We start from the raw sequence: 20,306 nt of genomic DNA, 5'->3' as shown, positions 1-20,306 counted from the left end.
TATTAGTGGCATTGCTCATCAATCACTGAAATGGATTTCAAACTGCATTTTAAAAGCTAATTTGCTAACACTGATAACCAAAACCATCAGTAAAGGACTCCCTCTTTTTATTTATTGCTACTCTTCGTTTTAAAGTGCTTCATGATAAATACAGAAAATGTTTAATGTGCATTTAAATATGTTCACTTCAGTTAGTTATTTGCCTTGCACTCTAACCCTCCCCTACATCGCTTACTCAATATACACAATATGCACAGAGAGTACCACAGACACCTTCACTGAAGAAAGTAACATTTAAAAGCCACAGACCAGAACTGAATCAGCACACGCTACTCTCATCTGAATTAATCTATTAAAATAAATATTTACTTGACATTTGCATTGGTTTCCTCTTAATTGGCACAGTGCTGTCTATATTATTGTGAATATCAGTCTCATAATGCCCATTTCACAGTTTCTCTGACAGTCAGGCAACAAAAACCTCATACTTCTATTCATTCTCATACAAATAAAATATCGAAGCGTTTGTCTCCAGCAGCTGCACTCCCAGAGTACACCAAGGTCATTTTTGATGAATTATTAAGTCAAAAAGGGATCTGTGTGTGAACCCCAGTGCTGAAAACCATCCTCCGGGCCATACTGCTTCCACTTTCACAACAACAGGCATTCAAAACTGCACGTGCATATGGCACAGAAATTAAACCGTGCACTTGCAAGGTCACAGTTCTCTAATCCACACACTGAGGTACTGGTCTTAATCCAACACAAATTCCTTTTAAAAGGACACACCATGCTGCATGTGTAAAATAATGCATACTTGACTGCTACAGCAGGAACTTTGACCCTGGGGGTGTTTCGTGCCTGAAAGGCTCTGTTTTAAGTGTTCCCTTTCATAACTGAAGTCCTGTTTAATAAAGACCACAAGCTGAAATTGCCATGTTCATTCAAATTACACCTACTAGAATGGATTTATTAGTTGGTCTTCAGGATCGTGAAATAACTGTTTTCAGCAGCATTAATTGCTGGAAAGGAATAACACACATGTGAAAAATGTATAGCCTGAATAACAGTTTCCACAGAAACTATTTATTTTTTTCCTGTTTCCACTAGTGTGTGTCTACAGTAGAAAATGTGTTTAATAAACTGTATGCTGGTATTGTAAGGAAAAGGTAGGATGTTGTGTCATTGTGCAGACAAAGCTAATTTCATCTTCTTCCTCACTTGTAACTCCACCTATAACTGTTTTCTTTCTTCCCTACACTTTAGCAAGCAATGGTTGGGTTTCCATGCAGCTTAGAAAGTCGTCACTCTCTCTCCACACTATAGTGCGTGTCTACAACATTGTACGACTTTAAGGGGTGTGTAAATCGTCTTCTCACACTAAAAAAACGTACAATTTTTGCATGAAAATATCTGCAAGTCGTACATTATTCTTACAAGACTTCAGCACTGAAAATCCCATTTGTGACGTAACCTTGCACAACTTTCTACTATTCGTAAAGGCTGTACCACCAAGCAATCCTTTATTATCTAAAAGCTGCTGGAAGTAGCCACGGCTAGGTTCTTTGACCAAATAGGAAAACATAAGCATACAGTAAAGAGGGGTTTAGATACCTCTTCATTCAGTATTTTTTTTTATGTGCCACCATTTATTCAACGTTTCAAATTATTGCTATTTGCTTTATAGTTTGGTTACTTTATAAGCAACGTTATAAAAATATACTGAAGCTACTACAAATAAAATAAAAAAATGTGTACATCCTTTTACACTTTTGTTATCTTTGTGTTTGGTGATCCGAAAGCCAATTGCTTTAAGCTTAGACTTTTCTGTACCTTAGCTATACGATGCACTACACTGTACACTAGCCTTAAGTGGTATCTATCATGGGTACCTACCTAGAACAGGAAAGTAACGTAGGTACCCCTATGTATTAAATTAGCATAGCTGGGAATTCGCTGCCAGTGGCTTTATTATGGCTGCAGGCTATCGACACCACCAGGCTTTAGTGTCCACCCACTTCTAAAGTAAAATCTCTTAAACCTAAATCATTGAGGAAGATTTGTTTTAGAATGATGAAAACATGAAAAAGAAGAAAAAGCTGTTGGTTCCACTATTCTATTCAAGAAGACAGCTTGAAGAAAGTCCACTGTCCCTGTGAAATTCGGATTTGGGTATTTATTATTATTAATAGTAGTCTTACTTAAATTCATCTTGGCATCTGCATCAAGGAGGATGCTAACAAGGACGGACATCAAACTGATTTTAAAGAAAAAAAAGGTTGAAAAAGGACTGTAAATTAAATATTTAAGAGCACCAAAAATGATGGTACAGAGCACGCCATTTAGAGTCCACTGGTCGACAAAGGCCATCATGTCACCAGCAGACTCTGCATGGGTGTGCTCCAAAATAACCTGGTTGTAAGTCAAAAGTACTACCGAAATAAGAGTGAGAAAAAGGGGAGACTAATTTTTCTTTTTCCATGAAAATTGCCCCAATGTTTCCTATTATCCCTGTGCTCTTAAACTGCCAAATCAACTGTTAAACTATTTTCAGATTTTCAGTGTGGCATAAAAGCCCTGTTGCACTACATCAGTACTCTAATTTATAGTGCTTAGCCTTGAGTGTTGCTAGTCTGAATTATTAATCAATTGTACTTTTCACTATTCAAACAGTTTCCTTCAACTGCAACATAAAATCATAGAGCCAGCAGCAACAGGCCACAAAGGACATGTGTCATCAACATATTTATCTTTACCTAAATATCAATTACACATTGACAAAAGGGTAACAACTGATAGTGGGCAAATTCACAAAAGGGGATTTCCAAAATATTTGGAACACGTCAATATCTTCCTAAGATACATATCTTCCTAAATACAAGACATTGCATTAGCTATTTGTACAGCTGTTTGTTTATTTGTATACATTTCTGCATTTTAAGGTAGTGACAGAAACCTCTCAGTCAAACTACTGAATTCATATGTTTAAACAAGGTCATAAGAAAGAACTGCATTATCTTTCCTCTACCACTTGAAAAATTCAATAAAGTACCATTATATTCCTTTTAAAGGGTTCCATTACAGGATTCTACATTGTCAGACTAATCTCTGGATAATTATAATAAATGTCTATAATCAAAGAAGGAACTATTTAAAAAGGGAAAAGGGCTGTTTTTCATCAACGTCATTGTAGTTCTATGATCTTTCTCCCAGAACACCACCTGAAGGGGGAAGGAAAGAACACTGTGACAGGGCGAGGGGCCTTGTACATAAAAGGGGGCAGGGTAAAGCCTTATTAAAGTATTGTTTTGTTTTTATTTTATGGTATTTAAAACAAAAATATTGTTTATTTAGCCATCCACATTAAAAGAAGCCCCATCCACATTAAAAAAAAAAAAAACCTTGTGCAGAAGTTGAGTTAATTGTTTCAATTGTTGCTAATCGGGAGATGGGCACCTACATAAAAGTCTGAAGCTGTCGGCGCTCTGGCTGGGTGTTCGGAAGAGGAGAACGAGAGCAGAGGAGAGGAGAGAGAAAACAAAACTAAAATATAAATAGGAACACTGACAGCAACTGCAACTGCCCAGCCTGACCTATTGTTTTCATGATTATTTTGTTTAAACTTTTATTTTGCTCTGTGAGCAAGTGTTTCTGTTTGTTAAAACTGTTTATTTTATTTTTGTTGTTTAAAGAACATAAACAGTGCCTTTTGCACCGCAGCGCTTTCTTTGTTTTTGTCCCTGCATTCTGGTCTGACGTCACCACTACAGCCATCCCTGTCACACGCACCACAGCAGTATCTAAAGCAGCTGTTCCATTGTCCTAAATGGGAACTCTCTTTGCAGCACTAGAGAACATCTGAACATCGTTTGGCTTTCATAACATTGTTAGTAGTCACCGTAGCTGACGCCTGTGTAATATGTATTGCTGCACACTTCAGTTAAACACCATCACAATTGTTCAATATTTTATCTCATTGACTGTTGACAGAAAAGACCTACAGTTATCTTTTTGGAACATAAAGTCACCAAGTTTATTCCTACATTATAGTCCCTGTAAATTACTATGCACTTTTATCTGTTGTAAAAAATAAGGACTTGTATACACAAAGGAACATGCAACATCTCAAGTACCTAAATAGCATCAGATCTAAATACTGCCACCCTCTAACTCCATATTAAGACCTACACTTCACAGCAAAAGACATATTTGAAAAAAGAAAATCTATCTGTTTCAATACTAGGTTAAATAAAGCTCTCACTTTGCATGCCTTCATTCAAGGTAGTGTGTTATACGAGCATCTCCTGGGTCATTTTACTACTGCAAGGGTCACTGGCTGCAAATCATATCAGTCATCAGGGACATCAGCTGGCTGGTTAATGACAGAAGGCATTGAAGGGGTGGAGAGAATTCTCCAGGTGAAATAAACACTGCAAGTATAACATACTACCTCAAAGAAAACCAATCAGTTTTATCACGCACACAAACATTATATGTGTGTGTGTGTGTGTGTGTATGTGTGTGTATGTGAATATATATATATCTGGCCCACACATACACACACACACACATATAGTGCTCACCCTTTATAATGCTATAGTGGGGAGCCATAGTTACAAGACCGTGCTATTTGTGTTCTGTCTTATAATGAGTATAAAAGGGCAACTGTAATGGCATTATGGAGCAAATGGGAGCCACGACCCTATAGTGTTATAACCGATTCCGCACTATAACAAGGTGTGTTATAATAGTGCTATATATATATATATATATATATATATATATATATATATATATATATATATATATATATATATATATATACACACAGTACTGTGCAAAAGTTTTAGGCAGGTGTGAAAAAATGCTGTAAAGTAAGAATGCTTTCAAAAATAGACATGTTAATAGATTATATTTATCAATTAACTAAATGCAAAGTGACTGAACAGAAGAAATATCTACATCAAATCCATATTTGGTGTGACCACCCTTTGCCTTCAAAACAGCATCAATTCTTCTAGGTACACTTGCACAAAGTCAGGGATTTTGTAGGTATATAGTCAGGTGTATGATTAAACAATTATACCAAACAGGTGCTAATGATCATCAATTCAATATGTAGGTTGAAACACAGTCATTAACTGAAACAGAAACAGCTGTGTAGGAGGAATAAAACTGGGTGAGGAACAGCCAAACTCAGCTAACAAGGTGAGGTTGCTGAAGACAGTTTACTGTCAAAAGTCATGCACCATGGCAAGACTGAGCACAGCAACAAGACACAAGGTAGTTATACTGCATCAGCAAGGTCTCTCCCAGGCAGAAATTTCAAGGCAGACAGGGGTTTCCCCCTATATATATATATATATATATATATATATATATATATATATATATATATAATTATTTTTAGTTTTTTGGCCTACATCGCTAATGGAGGAGCACGACAGGTGAGATTTAGTTTGTTATCTATAACCACTTTAACGAAGACAAGCAATGAAATATTCTACAACACAGTGAAAAATGAGACACACATGCTGTAAAAATGTACTCCACCACAACTGAAAATAACAGATTACCATACACTACAGGAACATCTGACACATGCTGTGACCTATAAACACACTATAATGATTCCATTTAATTGTAATGCCTTCAGTCACAGATAGTCATCTTCACAAATAATTTCTCAAACCACATTTTACTTGTTATAGCAAATCTGTATCTAAAAAAAAAAAAAAAGGCAAGCGTTCAACAAAAATGCTTTAACTTCCTAACTTAGACACAAACCAGTACTTATGTCTTATGAACAAACATTGATTTCTAGTATAACCGACTGAGGCCTGATAAAATGACGGGAAATGACTGCATGTGATCAGTATGGCTTTCATCTGCATTTTTTTAGACCAGGCATTGATTTCACCATTCAGCTGTGAACAGCGAGAGGCCAGCTGTATCAATGCAGTGGGGGTGGGGGGTGGGGGGGGATTAGGGTCAAAACACAGGCAGATAATGTAACTTCTTTAAAATGATCTGTCCTCACCAAGAACCTTAAAGAAAAAGTCTTTGTAGTATGTAACAATCAACAGAGAATGTCCAGAGTCTACGAAAACTTCCTAAAACCCTTACTTACGTAAAAGAACAGAAGCATTAAAGAAAACAAACACATTTAATAGACTGCCTCCCAGGCAGTAAACAATGCTTTGCCAAGTATTCCCATAAGTGTAAAAAGAAAAATGTATGACAGAATACTGAAAGGCAAGAATCCCATTGCGGAGCCACTCATGTTTATTTAGCTGGGCACAAGGAAAATGACCTTTATCCAAATCTTTCAGAGCTGTCTTAAAATGATCTAAAACATTTTGCCAGTTACAGTTTGGGCTCCTACCCCTGGGAAATGTTTACTATTTTGCCACTGTAGTTGTTTTACCATTCAGCTAATCTAAGGCCCTAAAGCCACATTGTACAATGATAATATAATACATGTTATATATAATATACATATATATAAACACACACACACACACACATAAATACATTGCTGCAACACAGACAACAATCCTTTAAATAACACTCCTTTCAAGACATAACGTTAGTCGAAAACATTTACATACATATTAGCCAGATTTTTGTGTAAAACTGGTGTGATGCCCCTTTATTTAGCCTCCTTTTGTCTGATGTGTTAGTGGATTTTATTAGCTCAGCAATCAATTTGAAGGGGCCTGTGTCTCGATGGCTGATTGCAAACATGTTTAAATAAACCTCATCAAATATAAACCAGCTATACTTAACTGATGCCTAGTTCAATGCTGTGGCTTTAAATTGATGATTGTGTAAATTACCCCCTCTGCAGTTCTAATTAGTGCCAGGCAGAGAGGTTAAGGTTGCCCTTAGGGGGGAAAAACTTCTGTGGGTCAAGAGCAAATGATAGAAATACATAAAATGAAAAGGCCTTTTAAAAATTATTAATTTAAATAGTAGTCTTTCACACTTTTTGTAAACAGGAGAGATCCACATCTCACAGATAAATGGCAGAAAGGAAAGTTTAAATTAAAAGGACCCTTCACAAGCCACAATAAAACCAGTCTTTACAGTCACTGGTTACCAGTTAATTTATGTTTCATTGTATTTGTTTTAACTAAAACTACATAATGTTTTCCACTACTTTAATGTTAGATATCTATATTTAACATGAACCTATGTTTAACCATCCTATTGTTATCAATTAAAATTTGATGCAATTAAATAACAGATAAGACCCACACAATTCAACACTAGCATTAGACTTAACAATCATTTAACAGGAGATTGGAGGAAACATGCTCCAGAGGGGGTTAGGCTGGGTGACTGAAGGGTTCATTCCAGCACAGTGTTATTATCCTGGGCCAGATTGTTACCATTTATCATGGCTGAAAGATGACACTCGCTGTTAGTCAAGGGAAACGGCTACTCGAATGCTTCTATCCAGATCAATACTTGCCACATTTTTTCCAAAGCAAAAAGTAATTATACAACAGAAAACTTCACAATCAATACCCAGTCAGGTTAACTTAAGGCCTGCCACACAGATGTGAACGCATAGCTCTTTGTCAGCTGTCAACAAACCTATATGACCACAGCTCTAAAACACAAGAAATGTGGTCTCTTTCTGACCACTTTTAAATGAACTATATGAGGTATAATACTATATAATTCAACAAACATTTAGTTTGTGTGTATGCCAATCCTTGCTGCACTTTCTAAAAGACATTTCCATTTTGTACATAGTAATTACATGTATACAAAATAAGAAGCCTTAGATCAATATCCATTTTGACAAAAATCTGGAAACACAAAACCTCAGTTGTTGAAGAAGCTGGTCCTGATTTACAGAACCTAAATTCAAATACTGTAAGAGCAGTCCCAAGAAATGAAACAGAATGGAAAAACATGCAAGTGTGCACACATATGTGAGTCTGCAATGACATACAGTGTGATGAGCTCTGTGCTCAGTCAAGTGGCTTCCAAGATAGAGCCTTTAAAGGTGTGGTAGACAACCCCAGACAAGCAATCTAGGTTATTTCTATACTTTTACTAATGTATACATTGTTATAATGTTCTAGAAACAACATGATATACATCTGTGTCACAGAAAACAAGGCACTTGCTTTAAGATGTGTTTAATATTTAGAAGACAGCTGCATTTTGCAGATGAATAAATGAGTCTCAGATTCATTGAAATGCTCTTTCTAGCAACTCTTTCCTTGTGGCATTGCTGAACTTTATAACCCCAATCTAAGAGGTCACCAGAGGTTAAAGGGCAAAGACAAATCGCTGCTTTAGTTAAAAAAAAAAAAAAAAAAAAAAATTCTGACATCCAATTTTCAAGTTGATTTATCAGTGGAAAGCTAAAATTGATAGTATGCCATTACTGGGTAGCTAGCTGTCCAAGAAAGCTGTTACAAAGCCCTTCATGTTGATTTAGCTGCATGGATCAATACTAACCTATACTGTTTCAATTTTACAAATATTGATTTTCTGATGCCAACATTTATCATCAGGCAAGCATAAGGTATGATCTAAGAAAATGCCATTTTGTTGGTTATTTCTTAATTGTTTAATGGCAGAATAATGCATTACATACAGCATATTATAACCTACTATTTACCGATTTCCTTATTTTTCCCTTCACGTTTTTACAAGCAAAACACATTCTGACTAACTTCACTGTTAATAATCTGCGGGTGCGACATTGCTGTTAGATTTACAGCCTATAATGCCAAATTACAAGTGGCGTTTCACTTAATTTGTTGTTTTCTGGACATGAAACTGTTTAAACACTGGTCTTGCAGTCCTGCTTAAAAACAAAAGAATCAGCTACAATACAAAAATAACAAAAACACATATTATAGACAGCTACTTCAAAATGCTTCAGGGCTTTATATTTTACAAGAGCAGCATAAATGGAAAAGTTAATGTAGCATTGAATAAGACTGAGCTGCTCAGCTGCAACAGTGCCTTGAGCTCATGAACACATTGCATCATTTTTCTTTTCCAGCAGGTTACCATTAAAATGTGAAGTTTTGTTGTATAATTTACAATGCACTGTGGCTCAATAACCTTTTGTTTCAATGCAAATTTAATTCCGCTCAGATGTTTTCTATAAATATTTGAATAAGTAAATTTGGTAACTGAATTAAATCAAATATGTGTTTTGGGTGGATCTGTTTTGCCTGCTATTTTAGAAGTGACCACTTTTATAATAGAACTGTAAAGCTCCTTTTCAAAGAATACGATCAATGCATCTAAAATCAGGAAAGTGATTTTTTAAAAACTACTCCTTATGTCCTTATACATCGGAATTCCCAGTTACAGAATGTAGTTCTAGCATAATATTTAGTATTATAAAAAATATTTTTGAGACTGTAAAATCTAAGCACCGGTAATACTCAAGATTAATTGAAATATTCCTCTTTGAATCTGGTTTGATAGAACCCATTGTATCTGGAATACAATGCAGTGGCAGTTGGTATTACATTACTGGAGTCTTTTACATGCATGATTTCTGAAGTCCTTTGGTGGTTAAGCCTAAAGGGTGATGCATATTTTTTATCAGCCATCTTGACTATTTTGAACAGTGAGGGTAGCTATATATATTTATATTAAACTGTTGTAACAAACACCGCTATTATAAAAATAGGTTTGCAAATTAAAATGTACAGTATTCACTGAATGTGCTTATTGTTAGACATGAAGGTTCTACTCAGATTTTTGCACAAAGTATTCTCTGTTAGATTACATTAATATTGAAATGCTTTTGTGAAACTAGGTTATTCATATATTCCTTTAACATTAATGCATTTTGTACTCATGCACCACATTTGCAAGTCTCTGACAAGTCTTTCAGATGAAATTAACCTACTAACTCCAAACTCTTTCTTCTCTTATGTACTTTTGTGTCTGCATAAACATACAAAGTCCACCCCAGAGCAACCCTTTTCATGTAAATTACACATAATTCTTATTCCATGAGATAATCATGGCCTCAGAATTGAGCTGCACTCAGGGATAAGGAAATGGTATTGTCCATTGACAGCCCAGTAGCCAGCATTCCTGCAACTGAAACAATTGGGAAGGTCTCTTTGGTTCATCTACATTATTTAGGCTCCCAGGCGGAATTTACAGGAAAACCGCAATGTCAAGGTCATATGATTGACAGAGTAGAGATGACAGAAAAACAAGCATTTTCCATACTGTATATACAGAAAAGGTTGTACACTGTTACCTAAGAAGTCACACATATAAACAGTATTCTCTCTCTGACTGATGGGTTCAGGATAAGGCAGAAAGGCAACAGGAATTTACAGCCTAGTGTTATTACTGACTGGAAAATCAATTACATAGCAACTACAATTTTCATAAGGCACTAAAAGACCCCCAAAGGTTTGCAGCATATTTAGTAAAACCGGGCAGAATAAGAGGCAGGGCTGTACCAAGGTGGGTGCGAGCAGTGCGGCCGCACCAGGGCACCAACCTGAGGAGGGATGCCGATTGATTGGTTGATGAATAATAAGTAAAACAAATGTGTGCAATAATGATTCAAAACAAAAATTACGAAATTAAAGCACTTTATTATTTGTCAGGCAATTGTCCCCCCCTCAAGTCAGCATCCAACCTGAGGGGGGAGCCAATTGGCTGACGAATAATAAGGCCAAATAAAAAAAAAATTGTGGTTTCGGTTACCCGACCGACCCTATTTTTTGCTGATAACGGGCTACACTTTTCGCTATCAATCTGAAAAACTGACCACTGTGAAGCTGCGGAGCAAACAAGATCTTCAGTTCATATAAAATGTTGGGGTCTGAGCAGCACGGCTGCAGCGTATCGCCAAATAGTTGCTTTGCACTATTGTTTGAAAAATGCGACCACATACCAGAAAAAAGAATTACAACCAGTGTCAGTATAAGGGGTGAAACGCCATTTTTCACACTCTATCTTCATTGTTATTTATCTTGAATAGTAGCCTATTTTATTTCTTTTAATGTTCCCGATGCCTTTTTTTCTCGTACTGTGTCTGCGTGTGCTCTCTGGCTAAACAGTAGCCTACTGAAACTGACAAGCGGCATCGGGGACTGAAACTGACAAGCGGCATCGGGAGCAGAAACTGACCAGCGGCATCGGGAGCAGAAACTGACCAGCGGCATCGGGAGCAGAAACTGACAAGCGGCATCGGGAGCAGAAACTGACAAGCGGCATCGGGAGCAGAAACTGACAAGCGGCATCGGGAGCAGAAACTGACAAGCGACATCGGGAGCAGAAACTGACAAGCGGCATCGGGAGCAGAAACTGACAAGCGGCATCGGGAACAGAAACTGACAAGCGGCATCGGGAACAGAAACTGACAAGCGGCATCGGGAACAGAAACTGACAAGCGGCATCGGGAGCAGAAACTGACAAGCGGCATCGGGAGCAGAAACTGACAAGCGGCATCGGAGCAGAAACTGACAAGCGGCATCGGGAGCAGAAACTGACAAGCGGCAACGGGAGCAGAAACTGACATGGCAACTGTTTTTTAAAGGGTGATTGCATTTTAATTTTTTAAAAGAATGTTCTCACATAACATGTGTTGGTTAAGTTATGACATTTCTAAAATAAACAAAGTAAAAATTAGTACAATAGCTGACCCTGTTTTTATCCCACAACTTGATGAAAAACAGCACACAGCAGGCACTGCCTCCCTCATCGATCCTGTGTTCCGAGCAAGACCTCTCGATTTGCTGAAAATAATTGTGAAAGCTTATAATACAAAGCGAAAGTCAGTGTTTACAAATACACAACACACCTGTTTTTATTAGGCTATAATATAAAGCCTTCCGTTCTTTATTTTATTGCATACATTTTGTCGTGTTAATTTTATATTTGTGACCTGTTGTGTCTGATTTTAATGTATTTTTTCTTTCTTTTTTTAATTGTATGCATTTTATTGCTTGTTTCTTATTTTTGTGATCTGTGATGTCTATTTGGTCTTTATATGTTTTATTGTAAGAGCCTTGGGATACTATATTGTATATTGTAATATTGTCCGTTTTTTAATACTTTCATTTTTATTTGCACCCTGCAGTTTCTTTTTTATGGCTTAGCATGCAGCAATCATATTTATTCATTTGGATATTTGCTAGTAGTGTGCATTGTGGTAATTTTGAGGACTTCTGAGGTCTTATTTTGAAGAACTGAAAGAGTTCCTTTGCTATATTGTATTGTGACTGACTGTGCTGTGTCAAAGGACAGTGTGTCATTTTGAGAGATGTCCTGCAGTGTTGATACCAAGCATTTTCAATTTTGTGGGCGGAATTATCCTCCAGTGTAATCCTAAACATTTTTAAACCAGACATTTGGTGTATGTAAAATAGCTTTTTTTTTGGGGGGGGGGGGGGGCGGCACTTAGGAGTGAATAGTCCAAATGGTTTCATGTGGGTACATCCAGCATTAACATTTTTGAAAATCCACTACTGGACCAAATATAGCCTTGCAGCCAAATAATATTTCCCAAGAACAGGCAAGGGTAACTCTCCTAGTTTAGAGAGTGAGTCCTTTTCTTTATTCTGGGCTGGGAACCTTCCAGAGAAAATCTACCCAACAAAGAGATTGGTAGTATTTTCCAGTTCAGCGCCTTCTACTATAAATTGTAATTATTATATTGATTATTGGTAACCTAAAACATAGTTCCAATCTTCACATAATATAATTCTTTACATGCAAATAAACATTTTCCCATCCAACTAAAAGTATGATTTTTCAAGCGGGTAGGTAATTTATTTGCAAGTTCACTAACAATCCAACATAGTTTCAGAAAGCTGAAATTCATTAAAAATGATCTCCGAACCTCCATGGTCCAAGCACACTTGTCCAATCTAGCCATTATATCCATTGAATTTGCATTGCCCAACTCTCTGAATTAAGACCATGTCATCAATGACTTTGCATCACCGAAGGCAAGAAAAGTACATTTGTAGGTTCTAGTTCTTTAAGACTATGATTTAATACCCTTCTTAAGATAAATATAACAACATTTGGACCAACATACAAACTCATTGATTCCGAGTTACTGTGGGGCTGCCAAGGAGCACCTAGTGAACAGTATGAGTTTGAAAAGTTTGGATTATTTGACATTGAGATCTGACCATCAAGACACTTCTACTTGAGACCTTACCACAGACAATCCTGTCAGCATGTTTTTCAAGATGACAAATGAAATTCACCTTCCCTTTCATACAAGTCAGGGTTGTACTGCAAAAGTGCTCCATTTAAAACACTAAAAGCAAATATAGAACACGTACAGTTTTTCATTTTGCCTTCCTTTCTGGGCTTAACTAAAAATGTGAGAGCATTAATTCAGAAATGTGGCTGATAACTTTTTATGTTCAATATGAAGAAAATTACCATTATAATTGTACTTTTTTATGCAAAAAATGTAATGTAGTTATCTTATTGCTTGATAAGACTGAGAAATATTAAATGATCTATTCCCTTCTTTATGGTATACCAGACCTTAACTGGGAAAGCATATAGAGTATGGATTCAGTTTCTCTAAATTGGCAGATCTAAATACCACTGTAAAAACAGGACGTTCCCTAGAGTTTAACAGATTTTTATAGACAGAAATACACTAAACAGTTGTTTTAGTCTTCTGGTCTTTAGGCTTATTGAATAGACCCCATATGGTATAGCCTGTTTCAAAAGCAAAGCTTGTCTTATTTTAATCAGTACATTTACAGAACCTTTCAGTAACATAATGATATATGCCAGCAATGGAGCCAGTTAAACAGTCCTGGTAGTTGATTACCATGAGATACAAAGATCCCAAGAGGCTGTTGGTGTATCCCTCTTGGCATGTGGTTATTACATGGTTTTATATGTATATACAGTACATGAGAGGAGGAGTAAAAGGCCTCTTACATAATATATATATATATATATATATATATATATATATATACACACACACACATATCTACATATAAAATAATGTTTTAAAAATACGCTTTTTAAACAAATGTTTGCATGTAGTTTTTTTTTTTTTTTTTATAAAAGTTAGCAGGGTTCCCTGTAATACAAAAAAATATATACAAAATGATACCTGTTCAGCAAAAAGTAGTGAATCGACATGTTGTACAATATACTAATAGGATTTACTGATTTGAAACATGACCTTTTTGCAAACCAAGAAAATGTGATTACATTTAATGACTATGAGCAGAAGCCTCACACTGAATACATGTTCAATTTCCAAACAGGTACCAATTTGGCCCCTACCTTTGAGAGAGGGTTCCCCAGGCTCCATGTTTGTTTGTCAAGATATTTAGGATTTTCTGTTTCAGCTGATTGGCGGTCACATGATCCCTGTGTTTGGCAGCGCTGATAAGATGGTCACACATCTTCTCCTCTTCCCTCCTGTCAGCAGCATACTGGGCACAATTGGACTGTCAAGGAGAGAAATACATATTATACAAGTCCATGCTTTACTGTAAAAGTAACTGCATTTAATGTGTTGACCAAAATGACTTTCTTTGTCTTGATTAAACTGGATATAGCAAAGAGAAATGTTTGATCTGTAAATCTTAACTTTGGCAAGGACCCTGTTGTAAACATCTCTGCTATTCAGTAAACTGGCTACAATTTGATATTTAGACTCTTTTAAAGTGAATTTTCAAAAAGTTCTAAATTGGACACCATACATAGCGATGAAGGACAGTAAAATGTGTATTGCATAGTACACTGTGCAATTAGCAGTCATTAAAACTGGAATTAAATGGACATAATGAAATTAGCTAAAATAATTGCTTGCAAATAAAAAGGGGTTTACAGTATAACATGTTATAGATAGGTGTATTATTTATAACATAGAAAGCCTGTGCTAAACTGCATCATAAATGCGTAAGTAAGAAGAAATCATAATCAAACAAATACACATCCATGCTCAAGGGGGTATTTAGTGCACTCAAATATTTCATGAAAATGGTTTTTGCTTAAATTGGAATTTGGATTTGTCATAACCATCCCATTAAAAAGTAATCTGCTTAATGACACCAATTTATTAACCACTGGTATACTGTAATTGTCTGAAAATGCACCCCATTTTTTATACAATGCATTCATTGCATTAGAACTATAATTTGTATATTTAAAAATGTGTGGTAAGCTATACTTTTAAGTATAAATCTATTTTTGATTTAAATTCCACGTAGATAAAAACATTCTAAGGTTTATTTATCCAGAGAAAAGTCCTTGATAAATGAGACTTTAACATCTCACGTGTGAATTTGGCTGCTGTCATTCCAAAGCCATACAGTTCAAACAGTACAACCAATGGTTCAGGCCTCATTTCATTCCATGCATTTATATGAAAGCGTGTGTGGGTCACCATCTTAAAAACCAGGGTTGAGCGTAGCTGCATTGGACCTCAGCTATGAGCGGTTCACGTATGAGAAGGCTTTGCGTTTGAAATGTAAAGGTGCACAGCATGATTATTGTTTACATACCAAGGTGTATAAAACATACAAGTAGGCAGTTTTATTTTACTTTTTTTGTGTTGTTTTCCTTTACAGAAAAAATAAAACATTCAAGCAGCAGCATATTATTAAATAAGTAAATATATTTGCATTTCTCCAAAGTAAATGAACAATTAATTTAGCAGTAATAAGTTATACTAGCCAATTATTAGTGTGTGTATATATATATATATATATATATATATATATATATATATATATATATATATAAATCAACTATAACATCATTTAAAAAGGGATTTGTATAATTTACTATGTAGAAAAGGGATTGCTTTCCTGTACTTGGTTCAGGACTAAAATGGAATTTGATTAAATTGTTTTAGGCTAATGTTTTGGAAGGTTATTATTCCATGTAGCTTATTTAAAGGCTTGCACACGATAATACCAGCCTAAGAGTAATCTTGCGTGGCACATTCTACTTTATCTTTTGGCTTTTTGTAAAGCCTTTGGGGAATATTGCTAATATTCAAAATCTAATTTGCTAACAGAAGCTGAAAGTTAATTGAATTTCCTGGTTTATATTTGAATTCTGTCAGATATTATACATCAACGTATTCTTCAAAAGGCAGATAACTCAATCTTTAGTTGTCATCTTGGGTTACCATGTGATGCACTGATAAATATCAAATGTTATTTATCTTTTAAATAGTATGAAGCTTCACCCTGACACCCAACTTAATTATAAATGCATCTAATCTGACTCCCAAATCTCCAATCTAAGGCTTTGTAATAAAGCAATATCAATCTCATGTAAAAAGTGTCTGCTGTCTGCCCTGACAAACTGAAGTAAAGGTTATGTATATTTCCTTGTGACATCCCCATATCTCGGTGTCTAATAGTTTATCTGTGGGGTCAAGGATCATAAGAACTAGTACATCAAGCTGCTGGTTTAAGAAGGCTGCTTCACCAAGATAAGAACATCATCAAACCACAGACAGGCGCTCCTGCTTTCAGTTTCAAGAAACTTGCAGGTAGTCTGAACAGTGGCAAGGTTAAAGTGTCATTGTTTAATTATGTAATGGGACTATTACTGTAAAAAAACAACTCTAAAGTAAGTGATTAAAGAGGATAAGTACAACGTATGGCAGTATCTAGCTCATTCTGTTGTTGTAGGACAGCAAGTTGCTACCTATATTTCTGTAGAGCTATAGATATGTCAGTTATTGTCTTATTGCACAAGGATTTATAAACCTTATATGGCTTTTTGGTTACTTAAGTCCTCAGCAAAAACTCTACATTGAGTGATGACTTGCTGGCTGTGTCTCTGGAGACTTATTAAAGTCTTGTAATCTAGGACACAACAGTTAATAAAATAACCTGCATCATTTGAAAAAAAAAAAAGAAGTATCTGTTCTTAAATCTGGGCCTGCTCACCCCTATTATTAAATATTGTATCTTGTCATTTTGGTTCTGAAATGTCATTTTGGAATTTCTTCTTCCCTAGAATAGGGTGTCCCAGGCTGCTGACAATATTTTTGATTTTATATCTGGGTACTTTAAAATACCTGCTTGTTTTGTACTGTACGAATTTTACACATAATAATACTGCCAACAAGAAGAAAGAACAAGGAAGACAATTTGAAACCTTATTTACTCATAGCATGCATTGACACTGTTTTAAATCCTCTTTTTTTCATTATTATTTCTGTTTGTTATTTAAATTATCGTAGCTTACATTGTTTTTTGGATAACTTTTTGGATGAAAGGTGATTTTAGAGCTGTGCAATGTGAGAAAATACATGTACACATTTGTTCACTCAGACTAGAGAAACAGTAGATACTATAGGTATCAATTAAGATACAACAAAGTGTGCTATTCAATTCTCTGCCAGAGAAGCAATATTACACACGTTTGAAATACAATACTTAGAAGTTAACAAGAAACAAGAAGCAGGACACAGAACAGTATTAGTGTTCTGTGTCACGCAGTAAAAAGAAAAACATTCAATAAAGCAAATGGAAAATGCAATGTTGATTTGTTTAATTAACACTTTGTCAAAAAAAGAGCATTCGATAAAATATATGTATATATCAATCTATACAAATGTTTTATAACATTTATAACATACATATATATTATACAGTAATCCGTCGCATATCAGACTGCGCTGGGACCAGAGTAAGGGCAGATATGTAAAAAGTTGGATGAATGAATCCTGTTTTAAATACCATTATACACAGCTGTAACAATTACTATATTCACACAATTATTGTTTTGAGATTCAGCTTTTATTAGGGAGCTCCCCTAAATCTGTTGTTTAGAAAGATACAGGGTATTAATACTTGTGACAGAGTAGCTGTCTGGCGTGTGGCTGCGTGCATTCGCTGCTGAGTGACAGGCAAGAGATCGAGACGGAGGCTGAAGTTGATACGCTCCCTGCAGGCGAACAGGATTTATTTACATATCAAGTCAACACATTGAACAGTTCACGTGACAATACCAGCAATGGCAGCGCAAGGAGCACAATCACTGAACTAATCTGTTCAATAATAAACTAATGTTGCTGAAAAGGCTGAACATGGTGGATAAACGGTTAAGACTGACATGTGACGGGCGGATACGCGACGAATTACTGTAAACATATATATATATATATATATATATATATATATATATATATATATATATATATATATATATATATATATATATATATATATATACATACATACACACACACACACACACACACACACACACTGCTGTGCAAGAGTCTTAGACATGTTGCATTTTTCTACTCTGATGCATTATGAGCATCAACCATTTACTCAAAGCTTCCACTAGTGTTTTCTACTATTATAACAACCTTGACTTGCATAAAGAAGGGAAAACATTGAGTGAAATAGCTCTCATCCTCAATTTTCAAGGTGTGGTATCCGAAGCATAATCAACAAGTACAGAGAAACATCAAAAAGATGTCTAACAGGGATGAGCGATACTTGAAGATAATTATTATTATTATTTGTTTATTTAGCAGACGCCTTTATCCAAGGCGACTTACAGAGACTAGGGTGTGTGAACCATGCATCAACTGCAAAGTCACTTACAAATACGTCTCACCCGAAAGACGGAGCACAAGGAGGTTAAGTGACTTGCTCAGGGTCACACAGTGAATCAGTGGCTGAGGTGGGATTTGAAACGGGGACCTCCTGGTTACAAGCCCTTTTCTTTAACCACTGGACCACACAGCCTCCTAGCATACCTTCTTCAACAAACAATTTTATACACCATTTAATTAACCTGAAATGTCACATGGAAAGGACATATGTGGTACTGTGGTGCACAGGGTGTGGCATCTGAAGCACAATCAACAAGTATAGAGAAACATCATCTGTAATTGACAAACCATCCATCAACAGTCCAAAGCACCTTTGACCATTGTTCCATAGTCCAATTGCTGTGTTCTTGTGCATATTTTAGCCTTTTAGTCGTGTTCCCCTTTCTTCTTACTGAAACACACCCTTTAAGTCCTGATTTCAAGAGTGACCTTCGTACTATTGCTTTAATGGACAACGACACCTGCTCCTTCTGCCAGTTCTGTTGTCAATTCGATGCTCATCTTCTTTCTATTCCTTAAGGACATTTATGCAAGTCAAGGTTGTTATAATAGTAGAAAACACTAGTGGAGGCTTTGAGTAAATTGTTGATGCTCATAATGCATCAGAGTAGAAAGATGAAACATGTCTAAGACTTTTGCACAGCAGTGTGTGTACTTGTTTATATATATATATATATATATATATATATATATATATATATATATATATATATATACACACATATATATATATATATATATATATATATATATATATATATATATATATATATATATATATATATATATATATATACACACACACATACACACACAGACGTGGTCAAATTTGTTGGTACCCCTCCACAAAAAACGAAGAATGCACAATTTTCTCTGAAATAACTTGAAACTGACAAAAGTAATTGGCATCCACCATTGTTTATTCCATATTTAATAGAAATCAGACTTTGCTTTTGATTTTTTATTCAACATAATATTGTAAATAATAAAACAAATGAAAATGGCATGGACAGAAATGATGGTACTGCTAACCTGATATTTTGTTGCACAACCTTTAGAGGCAATCACTGCAATCAAATGTTTTCTGTAGCTGTCAATGAGACTTCTGCACCTGTTAACAGGTAGTTTGGCCCACTCTTCCTGAGCAAACTGCTCCAGCTGTCTCAGGTTTGATGGATGCCTTCTCCAGACTGCAAGTTTCCATAGATGTTCGATAGGATTCAGATCAGGACTCATAGAAGGCCACTTCAGAATAGTCCAATGTTTTGTTCTTATCCATTCTTGGGTGCTTTTAGCTGTGTGTTTTGGGTCATTATCCTGTTGGAGGACCCATGACCTGTGACTGAGACAGAGCTTTCTGACACTGGGCAGTACGTTTCGCTCCAGAATGCCTTGATAGTCTTGAGATTTCATTGTGCCCTGCACTGATTCAAGGCACCCTGTGCCAGGCGCAGCAAAGCAGCCCCAAAACATAACCGAGCCTCCTCCATGTTTCACTGTAGGTATGGTGTTCTTTTCTTTGAAAGCTTCATTTTTTCGTCTGTGAACATAGAGCTGATGTGACTTGCCAAAAAGCTCCAGTTTTGACTCATCTGTCCAAAGGACATTCTCCCAGAAGGATTGTGGCTTGTCAATATGCATTTTAGCAAATTCCAGTCTGGCTTTTTTATGTTTTTCTTTCAAAAGTGGAGTCCTCCTGGGT

The 20,306-nt window shown here is 35.9% G+C and overlaps 1 protein-coding gene across 27 annotated transcripts in view; it reads right to left on the bottom strand.

Annotated features, from left to right (window-relative positions):
- The window catches only part of LOC117972866 (neurobeachin-like), a 355,091-nt gene that overhangs the window by 126,091 nt on the left and 208,694 nt on the right, over positions 1–20,306 (bottom strand). For all 27 annotated transcript variants that reach the window (XM_059028569.1, XM_059028575.1, XM_059028571.1 and 24 more), the window contains one exon: positions 14,290–14,456. In XM_059028569.1, the coding sequence (XP_058884552.1) occupies positions 14,290–14,456 (167 nt within the window). The remainder of the gene's footprint in view (positions 1–14,289; positions 14,457–20,306) is intronic.

The sequence above is a fragment of the Acipenser ruthenus genome, chromosome 8 (assembly GCF_902713425.1).
Source record: "Acipenser ruthenus chromosome 8, fAciRut3.2 maternal haplotype, whole genome shotgun sequence".
Classification (NCBI taxonomy): domain Eukaryota; kingdom Metazoa; phylum Chordata; class Actinopteri; order Acipenseriformes; family Acipenseridae; genus Acipenser; species Acipenser ruthenus.
The sequence above is the reverse complement of the archived record's forward strand: the minus strand, read 5'-3'. Positions and strand labels throughout refer to the sequence as shown.